The sequence below is a fragment of the Aristolochia californica genome, unplaced genomic scaffold (genome assembly GCF_029961685.1).
Source record: "Aristolochia californica isolate CCGP_79_NKW_82.1479 unplaced genomic scaffold, dmAriCali1.0.hap1 SCAF_14, whole genome shotgun sequence".
NCBI classification, from domain to species: Eukaryota; Viridiplantae; Streptophyta; class Magnoliopsida; order Piperales; family Aristolochiaceae; genus Aristolochia; species Aristolochia californica.
The window spans coordinates 9,871,019-9,884,393 of record NW_027181815.1 but is presented as its reverse complement, the minus strand read 5'-3'; the positions used below and the strand labels follow the sequence as shown (position 1 = coordinate 9,884,393).

Genomic DNA, 13,375 nt, shown 5'->3' with positions numbered 1-13,375 from the left:
TGGCCTCGATTAGAAGGATCCTATGACTATGTATTGTTATAACCGGGCGGCAATCTTCATTGCAAACAATCCAATCTTTTATGAAATAACAAAAAATATAGAGGTAGATTGTCACTTCATTCGAGATGCAGTAATGAGGAATGAGGTAACTACTCCATATGTTATGCCTAGTGATCAACTCAACGATATCCTAATTAAAGCATTAGGAAAGTGTAAATTCTTGAACTGTTGCGACAAACTGGGATTGTTTGACATATACTTTCTAGCTTGTAGGGGTGTTGAAAAATAAGAATAAATGTGTTTTTGTCATTTTACCTTATCGTTATTCATATTTCTTGATGTAATCTTGTTTTACATGTCAAACTATGTCTATGGACTCAATTTCATGTAAAAGAAGACACATAAAATAGAAGAAATAGAGAATTAAGGTTTTTCACTTAAAGTAGGGGCAAAATTATAACTTTTACTCAACCCGCTCAACCCTAAACTAGAAATAAAAGCTGGGGGGACGTGCGGGTCCCTCATCTCAGTTTTTTTTTCTCAATTTACTCTTTTCTAATTTCTCCCCCTTTCATTCTCTCTCTTCAACCTTCTTTCTTCTTACTTTTTATAGGAAGCATTTTCATGAACAAAAAAAAAAGAAAAAATCCTCTTTGGGCAGATAAAACTAGTTGATTTACAGTTTTGGAAAGAAAAACTTACCTACAAAAGGATGCAAAGTGTGGTTACATTTTTGTCTTTCTTAGTTATCTGTTATGCATAGATAATGTCTGGCTGGAGTAGAACAATCAAGAGATGATAGGTTTGGCGTCTAGACACTGATGACTTTAATATGTGGATGTCATGGCCAGTATTAATTTGTTATTTGTGTTGCTAATATTGGTTATCAGATAGTTGTCATATTGAGCTGCAAGAATCCTAGTTAGGAAGGAAAATTACTGTGTGGACTGCTTGTTGGCATAGGTTCCATCATCATGGATTGAGGACGTGTATGAATTCATAGAAATTGTAGAGAATTGTTGAAACAGCTTAGAGAATAATAGGGTTACAATGCAATCTTCCAAACTATGGCACAATTGTTGATATTGAAATGCTGGTAGATGATGGTTGGGTGCTTAAAGACTTTTGGCCAAATGTCATTATTTTCTCTAAGTTCCTGAGTTTCGGTTGACTTGTCCAAAATGATATATTCCTTTCATGTGTCCATATCATATGAAAAAAATCAGTATTTGCAGAGTTATTTATTCCTGTAATCCTACTGAAGCTTCTCAAGAGGTGGACATGAGTGGAATCAGGAAAACGGTTTGTTTTAAGTTTGATTTGGTTCAATTGGCTTTTGTGACATGCACATCTGCTTTACTGAGTGAAATCTGGTTTAAAGGCTGCCCTGCCAACCATCCATCATCTTGTCAGTATCCTGGTAAGATCCATATAAATCCTCCTCCAAAGAACCAGGGGAGGCCCAGACTCCCACTACAATTGAGGCACAATTAATTTTTTCTCTCCTGATCACCCAGTTGAGGCTTAGACTCCTCTATACAGATAGGGCACAATGTTTTTCCTCTCCTGATTATCTAACTGATGCTTAGATTGCCCGCCGCAATTGGGACACACAAAAAGGATTTTGAGTCTACTTTCCAATAAAAAAACAAATCTCATCAATCTGATTTTTCTACAAGGAGAAATCAGCATTTGAAGTAGTGAAGGTTGACAATAGCAAGATTACAAGCGACAGTAGGAAGCTTTAATTTTCGAACAACTTGCACCATCAATCACATGACTTTATATATCAAACAAAATATCGGTTAATCTAGTTTCTTATGCAAAAAAAAAAAAGGGTTTCTCATTCTAATTATTCTACCGAGAGAAATCAATATTAGAAGAAGCATAGATTGTTCTGCTTGCAAGCTAAGAGTAGTAGAAAACGATTTTTACTTGTCTATGCCATTGTTGACACTTGCTATGATGGATGAAAAAAATTGCCGCCTGTTTTGTTAAAATCTGCTTCCCAATCATTGTTGCTAGGGATGAAAGAAGGTCTGTGACCACAGAAAGTTTCTAAAGCTTAAGGCAACCATGGGAGACATCAAAGAGGCCTTAAGTGAGTTCATATTACTCTCCCAGTTGGAAACAAATTAAACCATATGAAAGAAGATGTTTGATAGTGGAAAAATTTGCAGTTCTTTTCCTTTCAAATCAGATTGGGGGAATATTACAAAACAGTACAAATCATTGCCCTGTTAGATATGATTGGTTTCTATCTATTCTTTCACTTTAGCCTCATGTCTGATTTCTAATTGATGAGATTCATATGTTACTGTGAACTTCATCCAGTTTCTTGGTAAAGTTAATAAAGTCCCAGAATAATAAACTTCAAAATTGCAAACTATTTTGACGATCTGGAAAGTGAGATACCAAAGTGCAACTCTTTGCCTAAAAAGTCATAGCCAGAAGGCATAGTGGAATAAAATTAATTAATAATAAAAAATCAACTCTCTAACATAAATACTAAGGATTTATACAGTGGCTAGTTATTCCCTGTGAACAGATGCAAATAGAAAACCAACCAATATATGCCAACAATCATGGTTTTGTCTACAGTAATAACATGTAAAATCATATGCTTTACACCGCAAGCTTCGTAGATGTAAAGAAGAAAGAATTTTCGCTCGTGAAAATAGATAGTACATGGTACAACAGCAAAAAGTGTACATAAGAATTTTCAATCACAAAGATCGTACCAAAAAAATTATATTTCATGAATAACCTTCTAGCATGATATAAACAAAGCCACTTGATGCTGAATTTCTCCTGTTGATCACAACAAGAAGAATAGTTAAACTTTATGGCATTACGAGCAAGTGAACTTATAATTTGATATTGCTTAAAATCATAGTCAAATCCGAATAATATGAAAAATGGCTGACTCAAAGCTTCCTAGACTTTGTGCTGTGGGTGCTAGTGACCTCATATTGAGTTGGTCCCAAGAGCACATTCAAACTAAGTTTTTGTTGTTGTGATGCCCTCTTGCACATTTAAAGGTAATTGCTTCTAGCACACAGAAAGATGGTATCTGCTGTGCACCAACCTGAAGGCTCTACACCATATGAGGTGGTACAGTTTTTCAATCAGTTCATCTGATGTGGAGCCTCCTGATTAGCTCCTTAAAGAGTTTAGAAGAACTCACAGCCAAACTCAATTCATAAGTAGCCATGAAAAGGAAATTTAGAGACCTGATAAATGCAAAATAAATGCACTAACTGAAGGCATTTGACCCTTGAACAATGTACAGGAGACGCAATGAGAAGCTTGACTAGTAAAATATAGAGGTAGCCTTACCTCTTGTAGTATATGTATCCAGCAAACCCAAGACCACCTGCAGCAACAAGCCCAAGAACCACAAGAAGCGCAACCAACAAACGCGACATTCTACGATGTTTGTTTGTGTTTGGATATCCATCAATTAGTTCGTCACAGCTTGTCAAATTACAGGGCTCCTGTCTTGTAGGCTGCAACATGATAAGAACACAACAAAATAGAATGAGAAACATTATCTTTACAAGTACTATAGACCTCAAGTAAATTCTTTGCAAATTTATAGACTTGAAATACCAGCACACAAGGCTAGAGCACTTCAACACATATTACAGGTGCTCAAACAATAGCTACAAAAATATGGTACAGAAATCGTAAGAAGGTTTGAGACAAACTCCAAGGAAAAACTGGTGTAATATAAATTTTAGAAGGAGCAATCGACAAATTCCAAAATTAAGATGAAGATCTCTTCAGCGCTACACTAACCGATTGAAATTTTTACACTCTAGGCTGGTGATTTTGGTTGGATTCTGATTGTACTTGAGCAACAGCAGCATCAACCCCTATTGGTTTCCTTCTTCCCCAAAAGAAAACAAAGCTCTAGGCATTTGTGCTCACTTTGGCAACCTCTCTCACTTGCCACAGCCCTCTTATAGAAGATAAAGAGTTTCAGGAGTCGAAGACTGTTCTAGACAAAAAGTAACTTGTATTATAAGAAGTTAGACATTATTCAACAATTTACTTTTGCATTTGCTGTTTTCCGTGACGAATTTATCTGTGAAAAGCTGTTCTGTTCCTTCTGCTCAGTTTTTCTCTCATCCACTCTTCTTATTCATTGCATTGAAAAAACAATATGTTTGCATTTATGTGAGAAACCATACAATACTGACAAAAAATTGGATTCCATTACCTGAATATTCCAAGCTTAAGTCATCGAAATTTCTTACGTATCATTAAACATGTTAATAAATAGTTAAGGAATAGTCCCACATGGATTAATGAGTACAAAGATTTTGACTTTTTTTTTTTTTTTGTTTTTTGAAAAATGATGTATATTAACAAAAGAACAAAGAATTACAGAGGGACGGGGAACAATTTCCTAACAACAAGAGATTGTAAGGAAGCTCCTGACTTGGTAAGCACATCTACCACCGAGTTAGCAGATCTCAGAATGTGAGATCAAATACAAGAAAATTGAGAAGAAATTTCAAGGATTTCCCGCAAGGAATCCTAATGGCGCCATGGGGTGGGGGGGGGGGGGGGGGGGGGGGGGGGGAGGGAGGAAGCCTTATCACACCAACCAATAACCACCTTCGAATCCCCTCAATGTGAATAAGACTACTGTAATGGTCACGGTAAACGCGAAGCCCATTGAGAAGACCTTGAATCTCTGCCGTCGTTGAATCAACAATGCCAGCATATGATAAACATTGATTGCCTGAGGGATTTGAGATAACACCACCAAAACTCGCCTTTCCGGGATTACCCTGGGAGGAACCATCAAAATTTAACATAAGGAAACCAAGCTCTAGGGGGGTCCATTCTTGCATGACCGGGGTCTTGGTCCCACACCTCATATTTTCAATAATGTTCCAATTATCACGGATGGATGAACTAGCAAAGGAGGAGAAAGGCTTCTTCGTAAGGAGCCAAGTAGAGATCTGGCCAGTCACACAATCTGCCACTCTAGTCACAGAGTTACTTCTAGTATCAAAACACCTCCGGTTACGTTCATTCCAAAGCCTCCACAGAATAAAACCAGTGCATGCGGAAATCAAAAGCTCACCAAGCCCAGGGAGGGGAGTACCAATGAGCATCTTACTAAAAGAAATCAGATCCACTAACATACAAAATTATAAACCCGTCTTACTGAGAATGAAAGACCATACCCTCCACGAAAACGAGCAGTGAACCAAAATGTGGTTGACTGATTCAACCTCAGAGTTGCATAGGGGGCAGAGAGGGTCAATTGCTGGATGACCTCTTCTTCTGAGCACATCTGTCAAGAGTATCTTTCCATGGTAAGCACTCCAAACAAAAAAATTGGAGTACAAAGATCTTGAGTTTATTAGCTGGGAAAGAGGTTTCCTAGAGTGACTAGTCATTTTGGGATAGGCCTTGGACCCAACTTCACATGGTATGAGAGCAAGTACTCTTATGTGGGCCTACACCTAAACTATGCACTCATAGAGCCGCAAAAGAGGGCCTACACCTAAACTATCCACTTGTAGAACCACAAAAGAGGGCCTACACCTAAACTATCCAATTGTAGAGTCACAAAAGAGGGCTTACACGTGAGGGGGGAGTGTTAAGGAATAGTCCCACATGGATTAATGAGTACAAAGATCTTGATTTTATTAGCTGGGAAAGGGGTTTCCTAAGGTGACTGGTCATTTTGGGATAGGCAACTTCACAAAACATATGATAAATGAAGGTAGATATAAATTTGATGCAAATGAAAAACATTCAGCAGTTTGTGGACAACCCAACAACTTTAGAATATAAAGCAATCCAGGATATCAATGTCAATTTATAAGCAAGTAGGGATACAAAGAGTATTGAGGGTAATAAAAAAAAATGAAGAAGAAGTCAAAGTTAAAATATAAAGTCGGTAAAATCATCAGTATACAAAAAAAATAAATAAATAAATAAATAAAAAATTGTATGACATGTTTCTCACCATTTCTTCTGTAGGACACATACTATCATCAACAACAAACTGTCTTACTGCCATATCTTCAATACTTCCAAAGCATGTTACATCACGATACCGTACTCCGCCATCACATGGGGATGAGCATTTCATCCATGGACCAGCAATCCATTTAAAAACTTCTGCAAACACAAAAGTGTATCATCAAGAACCTCTATAAGTACTGTAAAGGAATTCATAACAACTAACTGACCAAAAGATATTCATGGAATGACCTTGCTACTTGACAAAAACACAAGGCACATAAAAGTACAGACCTCGTGGTTTTATCTGCACAGCAAGCTCTGCACCACTCTTGCAATAACCCAACTTGGTGTTTTTGTCACTGATGTAAGGTTCTGAGCAATCCGTGCAACATATGAATTCATCACCAAAGTCAACCTTGTTGTCACACTTTACACACCTATCTGTTACTTTCGGAGTTTCTAAAAGCAAACCAGGAAAATAGTAAGTAAAGGGCATATACAATCATGTTGAAATCATGACAGTGAGATATAGAATATGGAAATATTTCCACTGAAGCTTCATCGACATCCAATGATTTCCATTTTCTTTAGTCCTTCAACTATTCCAGTTCTCCATGAGCAGGAAGGACACTGGACAGTATCTTTGGCAGATGTAAGAGTGGTGCTACTTTAATGTACTATTAACCATGAATCAACGCAAATCGTTTGTCAGTGATAATGGTTGGATAGCAGCCAAACTGCAACAGTGCAACACAAAGTGATGTATGTTTTGGGGCATGGTATTAAACTTGAGAACTTCACATTTAACACCTCATACAAATGCTTCCAGACATAAGAAACACTATTGCACTGAAGTGTCCTTACAGACAAACATAAAACTGTTGATAACACTGGTGAAAGCAAATATCTAACATTTATGAGTTAACTACTTTCAACAAGCATGCACTGGCAGTAATGTAGTACATATTTTTTTCTTGTTCTGATCCCTTGAATATATGACTATTGCAGGTGATCAAACAATGCTATAGTTTTGTGAAATATCTATATTTAATTCCTGAAAATGGAGCATATGAAGCAAGGGTTTTAAAAAGTCAACACAATAAATCTTTACTTGTCTCACATACTTTATCACAGGTCACTAAAATCTTATCCACCTGGTTTGCAGCAACGAAAATGGGTGTAGAGAGGGAGACATGACGGATACTTCGACTCAGGACAAAGTCCATGGCAGTCGTCTGATTGATCAACAATGACATGGCCCACACCACATCCTCCAATCCATTTGTTCTGACAGGACTCAGTCCAGTGGCACCCTACCAAGAAAAGTGAAAGTCACCATCTAGTACAAGATCTCACCAATTTCAATAATCACATAAAATGGGGCCTCACTACTTTTCTATCATCTATTCCATCCAACTATTAGCCTAACAAAATAAGGAGATAAAAAGCAAGGAATTGTTTAGAAAAACTGCCCCCAGTATTCTTTGTGGAAAGATGAAATAAAATCAGAACCTCAGAAAACTACAATTAGTTGAATCCTAAGGATATCTAGAGGTAAAATATAATGAGAAATAGGCAATTTGTTGGACATACAACCATAAAAAACATGAAACAGTAAACCTTCACTGCTGACACCTAGAGATCCACTAATTGCATCTCTAAATTTGCCACTCCTCAAAAGTCATGGTGAATTCGCTTTTTAAAACTGCCTAAAAACTTGTTTTCACCTCTATTAACATGTCAACATTATCAATCTGTCGATTCTTAACGTTATAACGATCGACAGATCTTGATTACTTCTTTTTCTCCACTAATGACCTACTTGCAGACCACTTAAACGGCTAAACCAACAGCAATAATACAAAAGTCAGCAAAAAATCCCAACTGTTAAACAAACTACAATACCATTCAATATTCAACTCTTAATTCACAAAAATGAATGAGAACGATAGATTCTACAGTAATAACGTAAACCAAAAGAAAACATTGTCATATGACGATGAGAGATGAATCCGTATGAAAGATGCGAGAAACATACAACAGAGAACACAACAAATTTAAAGTACATTCAGGGATACCATGTGAAGGCGTATTGAATGAAAAAGCTGAGGAGAGATGAGAAAGAAAGAAGATCAGAAACAGACGCGGACGCCATTTCTCCATCTTCTCTTCCCTTTCCCTACAGTTTCCCGGTGGTCGGCGTGGAGGAGGTAAATTAAGAGGTGACGTGTCTTCTAACATCGCCGGAAGTGAGGAAATGCGCGGCTGCAGGTGGGACTGACCACTCACGACACAGCTAAGTCACCGGAGTGTCTGGAGAGGAAACTGACAACTCATTTTACACTTCCCTTGACACCTGTCGGTCGGGTTGAAGCCCAAGTAACTGGGCCATTTTAGAATGTGGATGGGCCAGCTGATGACAAATCTAATTTATCAAGGTGGCATGACTCTATAAGCCTGATAATGAGTTGAGTATCCAATAAAAATACCTTTGATTGAACCTATGACATTTTTGGTCTTTGAAAATGTCTTCAAAGAGTTTATTTCCAAATCCACCTCTAAGATCACTCCTAATCTTAGAGATGAAACAAAATTTTTAGTTCATACTTATGGGGACCTCTTATCAATCTTTTTTCTAACTAGATTGTTCATAAGGTCCATGACAACATGACATTAGAATTGCTAATTGAGTTTATGTTTACTACAACACATTCATATATTTGTGTCATTCTAATATGATTTCATCACCTTTCTTTCTACTTCACTAAACAATGAACTTTCTTAAAAATAAAAATATTTTCTCTATCACCCAATTGACCCGTGCTAAACAAATACTGTTACGGATTGTATATTTTACCAATTCCCTCAATTTTTTTTATCTTATTATATCCATATTTGACTTGATATCCATCCTGTGTTCAAATTTCACCAAAAAAGTAGTCGATTACATGTCATATGCTTTGAGCATCTACTATCTACAATTTATATTCTCAATGTCATAGCACATAGACACACATACAACTAGGACTTTTCCATTAGGTGCTCAAAGTGTGTCTCGAACCCTTAGTAGCAATGTCAATGGTCAAGATTAAAGTTCAATTTAGAACCCATACATGACAAATGACATACTAGTATAATTGTTGTCATTTGAAAGGAGCATAGTGTCATTGCAAGAAATAGGACATTTTTCGAAAAAAAATCTTTTATTGGCAAGGTTTTAAATTTCTTTGACAAAACCTTTGCCCATAAATTTCTGTAGGTAGAGTTCGTTCAATACGTTTCTATCAATACAGGTTCTTTTGACAAAATTTAAACTTCAGGTATATAGATTATAACTAAGATGGCAAAAATAATTTTTTGCTAGAGAGATTTGAAGACATTGCCCCATGAAAATAATTTTTTGTAAAACAAAGTTAAAAAGTTTGCTCACAAAAAATTAATTTTCATGGGAAAAAGTTAAAAGCTTGTCGATGAAAATGAATTTCAAGGGTAAAAGTTAAAAGCTTGTCGATGAAAATGAATTTCAAGGGTAAAAGTTAAAAGCTTTGTAGATGAAAATGAATTTCAAGGGTAAAATTTAAAAGATTTGTTGATGAAAAAAGAATTTTCATGGGTAGAAATAGAATAAAAAATTAAATTAATTATCATTCAAGAACAAAGTTTTTTATGTCAAATTAGGTATCAAATTAAAGCTCTTTGAGTCATGTTTCTTTAGCAACAAATATTTTGTGATTTTGAGCTATATTGTGGGGAATATAAATATCATAAGTACTAATGGTTAGTTCTGTAAAAAATCTCTCATTTTCCTAATTTTCTCCTATTATCATTCCATGCATTGAAGTGAATTGAGTTTCTTTTTCTCCTAGAGTCTGAGTTTTTTCGGCGAATTCCTCTTCTAATCATAGTTTGTTTGGTCAGTCTTAACCATTCCATGATGTGCTCGTTCATGGTATTGATATCCTGCTTTGATGTTGTTTTAATTTTTTGCGTTTTTGTTGCTTGGTTGTGTATCGCATTGTTATCTCCGAAAATTATGCCACCCCTAGAAATTTCTTTGAGATTATACTTGATCCAACTTGTTTGTTATATTTATAGTTATATTGTTACAGTCTCTCCTATTTTTTCTAAAAAAAGAAAGTCACTTTCTAAATTCATTTGGAAGTACGAGTGTTGTAAAGTTGCCTCTTTCTAGTTAGAGTTATTTTTCTCTAGTATTTATTCAATTTATCATCTTGTGTTTTCATCACTTCGAAGCAATACCTAGACCCACTACCTACAAAATACAATAGTGCGCCTAACATTTAGCTCGAGTCACGTCGTTTATTCTTCACCCAATAGGTGATTTGTGTTTGAGCTACCCTTAAAAAGTGAGTAGTATCTTAGTTGTGTCCTAAAGTTGGGCTATTTTGGTTTGTATCATTTTTGCCTTTAAAATTGAGAAGAGTGTGTTTCAGATTATGACCATTTTGATTGGTGTATGAAGCCTTGTTATACGACTAGGAGTGATTTTCTTCTCTTATATTGTGTTTTATCCTAGTTGGGTCTCTATATCCTTTTTATCCCCAACTTGAGAGGGAGAAGTAGAATAAGAAATATGAGAAAGAGGTATTTTATTCCACATGTTGTGGTAATTTTTATGTGATCAAAATATTCAAAAAAGGGGGAGAACAAAAGATGAAGATTTTGCATGTGTGAATAATTTTTTCTACAAAAGAAGATTGGGGACTAATATTGAAGATAAAAAATCCTTTTTCATTGCAAATTGAAGTTATAAACTTCAACTTGAGAGGGAAATTGATGAGCAGGTATGGAATAGTCTTACATGACTCTCACAGAAAGAAGTTTCACAGAGCTAAAATTAATATGAAGTCTAAAAGGCGTTTCACAGGAGGAGGTCTCACAGAAGAGTCCTAGTTAAAGGTGTTTTTGTTATGTCGGTCTTTTATTTATATCCAGTTATTTAATTATACTAAGATTTATCTTTTAGTGTTTAACTTTGGGTGTAATTGAGACACTGATAGTTTAATTGTAATTGGATTCTACTAGTTTCTTCTATTATAAATAAAAGTTCATTGTACTTAGTTATGAACAAGTTAGTAAACTCTTTTCCAGAAATTTAACAAGATAGACCATTTTTCCAATGAATTTGGAAATTCACTGGCAGAGGGTAATTAATTTTTATATATTTTTTAATTATATATATTTTTTTATAAAATAGATAAATTTAAATTATTTTTAGTAATAATATAAAAATAAATTAATTATAAATCAAAATGTATAAAATAAAATCCAAAAAATTAATCAATTAAAATATAAAATAAAATATATACAATAAATCCCTAGATATTACCCTAAATACCAAAAAATTTAAAAATTTCAATAAATTCTTCTTCTTCTTCTTCTTCTTCTTCTTCTTCTTCTTCTTCTTACTCTCAGCATCAAGTTGTTTTCCCCTCCTTAAAGCCTGCAAATCTCTTTTTAGATGGTGAGCTAGTTATCCTTAAATATGAAAGAGTTAACAGTAAATATCAGATCTCCACATAAAACTAGCTAAAGTAAACTGCAACTGCATCGAAACGCATAAAAGTAAATAGAGAGGTTTGAACTATCACTAAGCCAAAGGCCTATCCACACGAGTCATGCTTATAATAGAGGAATAACACATACCTGCCCACATGTCACAACAATGTAAGTGAATATAACACTCACCAAATTTTAACTCGACTTGTTGTTGAATTCCCCAAATTGAGTAAGTGTTGCTGTTGAACAAGTTGAAGGGGAAAATAAATAATTTGCAATATGAAGAGACAAATTTGAAAACAAATTGGAGAACGATTCGCAAAAACTAATGCTATTGAGGAACATGACTCAACTAAATTCAGAGAACATGATTGGAGGGTTCATCCAATACGGAAAATCATTTGGTGCAAAACATGCGAAACGGCTATCTCAGCCGTCCGATCATGATCAATGACTATCTTAACCGTCTGAACTGTTTCGTATGTTTCACAAGAAATGGTTTTTCGTATTGGATCAGCAGTGCGTTGTATTGTTATCTAAGTCAGATTAGGACTTGATAAGAATTTACATGGACAACTTGTTTTAAAAAGTGACTTCATGGGTTGTCATTGATTTTATATTTCTTTTGGATTCTCTCACTTGAGGCGGATCACCAATTCCAGTCTTTTGTAAACAACTAGACTGGTATGTCCACTACTGTTTAATGAGAAGAATTTTCTTCAACAGCTATAGTTGTCTCCTTAGTCTAATAGGTGCTACTGGATAGTAACATTACACAGTTTTCTGATACAAAAGGTCTCCGATTTCCCTTTCATTCATGGAATATGAAAGGTGCCGTCAGCTCCGGCCGGCGCAGCCAGGAAATTATGTGTTTTCTTCATGACGAACAGTCCATGCATGGACCATTCTGGAAAGGACTTGGAGCCAATGCAACCAAGTCCAGATTGCAGTTTATTTCTATCACTCTCTTCAAAAGCCATGAGATCCCTTGAAGAGGCACCTAAGGAGACCCAAGGAATCTCCTCAAAAGGTGGTTATTCTCTGTATTTGGAACTCATCCTGTCTCTCGTGAACCAGTCATTTCAACAACAAATTTATGCTAATTTTCTCCAAAACTATTAGCAATCTTAAAGACTGCTTCTCCTGATATGATTCTCAGTGAGAAATAACAGTAATCGTCTCGTTATCAGATTCTTGAGTGAAAGGGACCATTAGAACCATTCCAAGATCAACGTAGCGCAGTGGCATCCACAGGGTTAATACGAGATTCAAGAAATCAGAACTGTGATCTGGAGTTCAGAGCTTCACATCCACGGCAGAGCTATCGAGAGAAAAACAAAGATGATAGAGTGTTCAAGGCAGCCATGCAAATACATGGGATCCACATCTTGCCCTGAACGCACGCATGGGATCCACATCTTATATATGAGGGAGAACCCTCAACAACGTCTAGAGCCAAGCGCCGTCACCATTTTCGTCCTCGACTTGCAAACTAAAATGCAGATAAAACAGCCGAGTCTGTCCTTTCGTTTGCATGAGAAGTACTTCTGGAATGATTTCATTGATCTGGTTCGTTGTTCTGCTCTCAGGAACACGAAGTTCTGATCCGAGATGGCAATACGTGGAAGAATCGTAGCCCAAATGCAACGGTTAGGAGTTGAAAGCCAGAAGCATCTCTCCTTGGAGTCGAAATGAATCGCCAGAGCGACGACCACCCCGTTACTGAATCTTCATTCGATAACCAAAAGTGACGACCACCTCTTCTGCTTCTGTTTACGTGACCTGATTAAGTTAGTCTAACCGAAAGTGATAGTGAAAGTTAAAACTCAAGTTCAATTGGATGAACCAAGATTTCACTTAG

At 36.0% G+C, this 13,375-nt stretch overlaps 1 protein-coding gene across 1 annotated transcript; it reads right to left on the bottom strand.

Moving 5' to 3' along the window:
• Nucleotides 1–2,555: 2,555 nt before the first annotated feature.
• Nucleotides 2,556–8,295, bottom strand: LOC137950590 (uncharacterized). Its single transcript, XM_068797147.1, has 6 exons — nt 8,073–8,295; nt 7,149–7,307; nt 6,286–6,453; nt 5,996–6,150; nt 3,340–3,509; nt 2,556–2,811 (listed from the first exon to the last, which is right to left on the bottom strand). Exons 1-6 carry the CDS (start codon nt 8,233–8,235, stop codon nt 2,757–2,759), a joined length of 870 nt encoding a protein of 289 aa, XP_068653248.1. The 5' UTR covers nt 8,236–8,295; the 3' UTR covers nt 2,556–2,756.
• Nucleotides 8,296–13,375: the final 5,080 nt, after the last annotated feature.

What these genes read in the sequence shown, in the direction of transcription:
- LOC137950590 (XM_068797147.1), bottom strand. Translation starts at nt 8,235, where the DNA reads ATGTTAGAAGACACGTCACCTCTTAATTTACCTCCTCCACGCCGACCA. An exon ending in TGTGCAGATAAAACCACGAG is followed by an intron (nt 6,151 to 6,285) that starts GTCTGTACTTTT and finishes TTGTGTTTGCAG; the next exon opens with AAGTTTTTAAATGGATTGCT. An exon ending in TGTGTCCTACAGAAGAAATG is followed by an intron (nt 3,510 to 5,995) that starts GTGAGAAACATG and finishes ATCATGTTGCAG; the next exon opens with CCTACAAGACAGGAGCCCTG.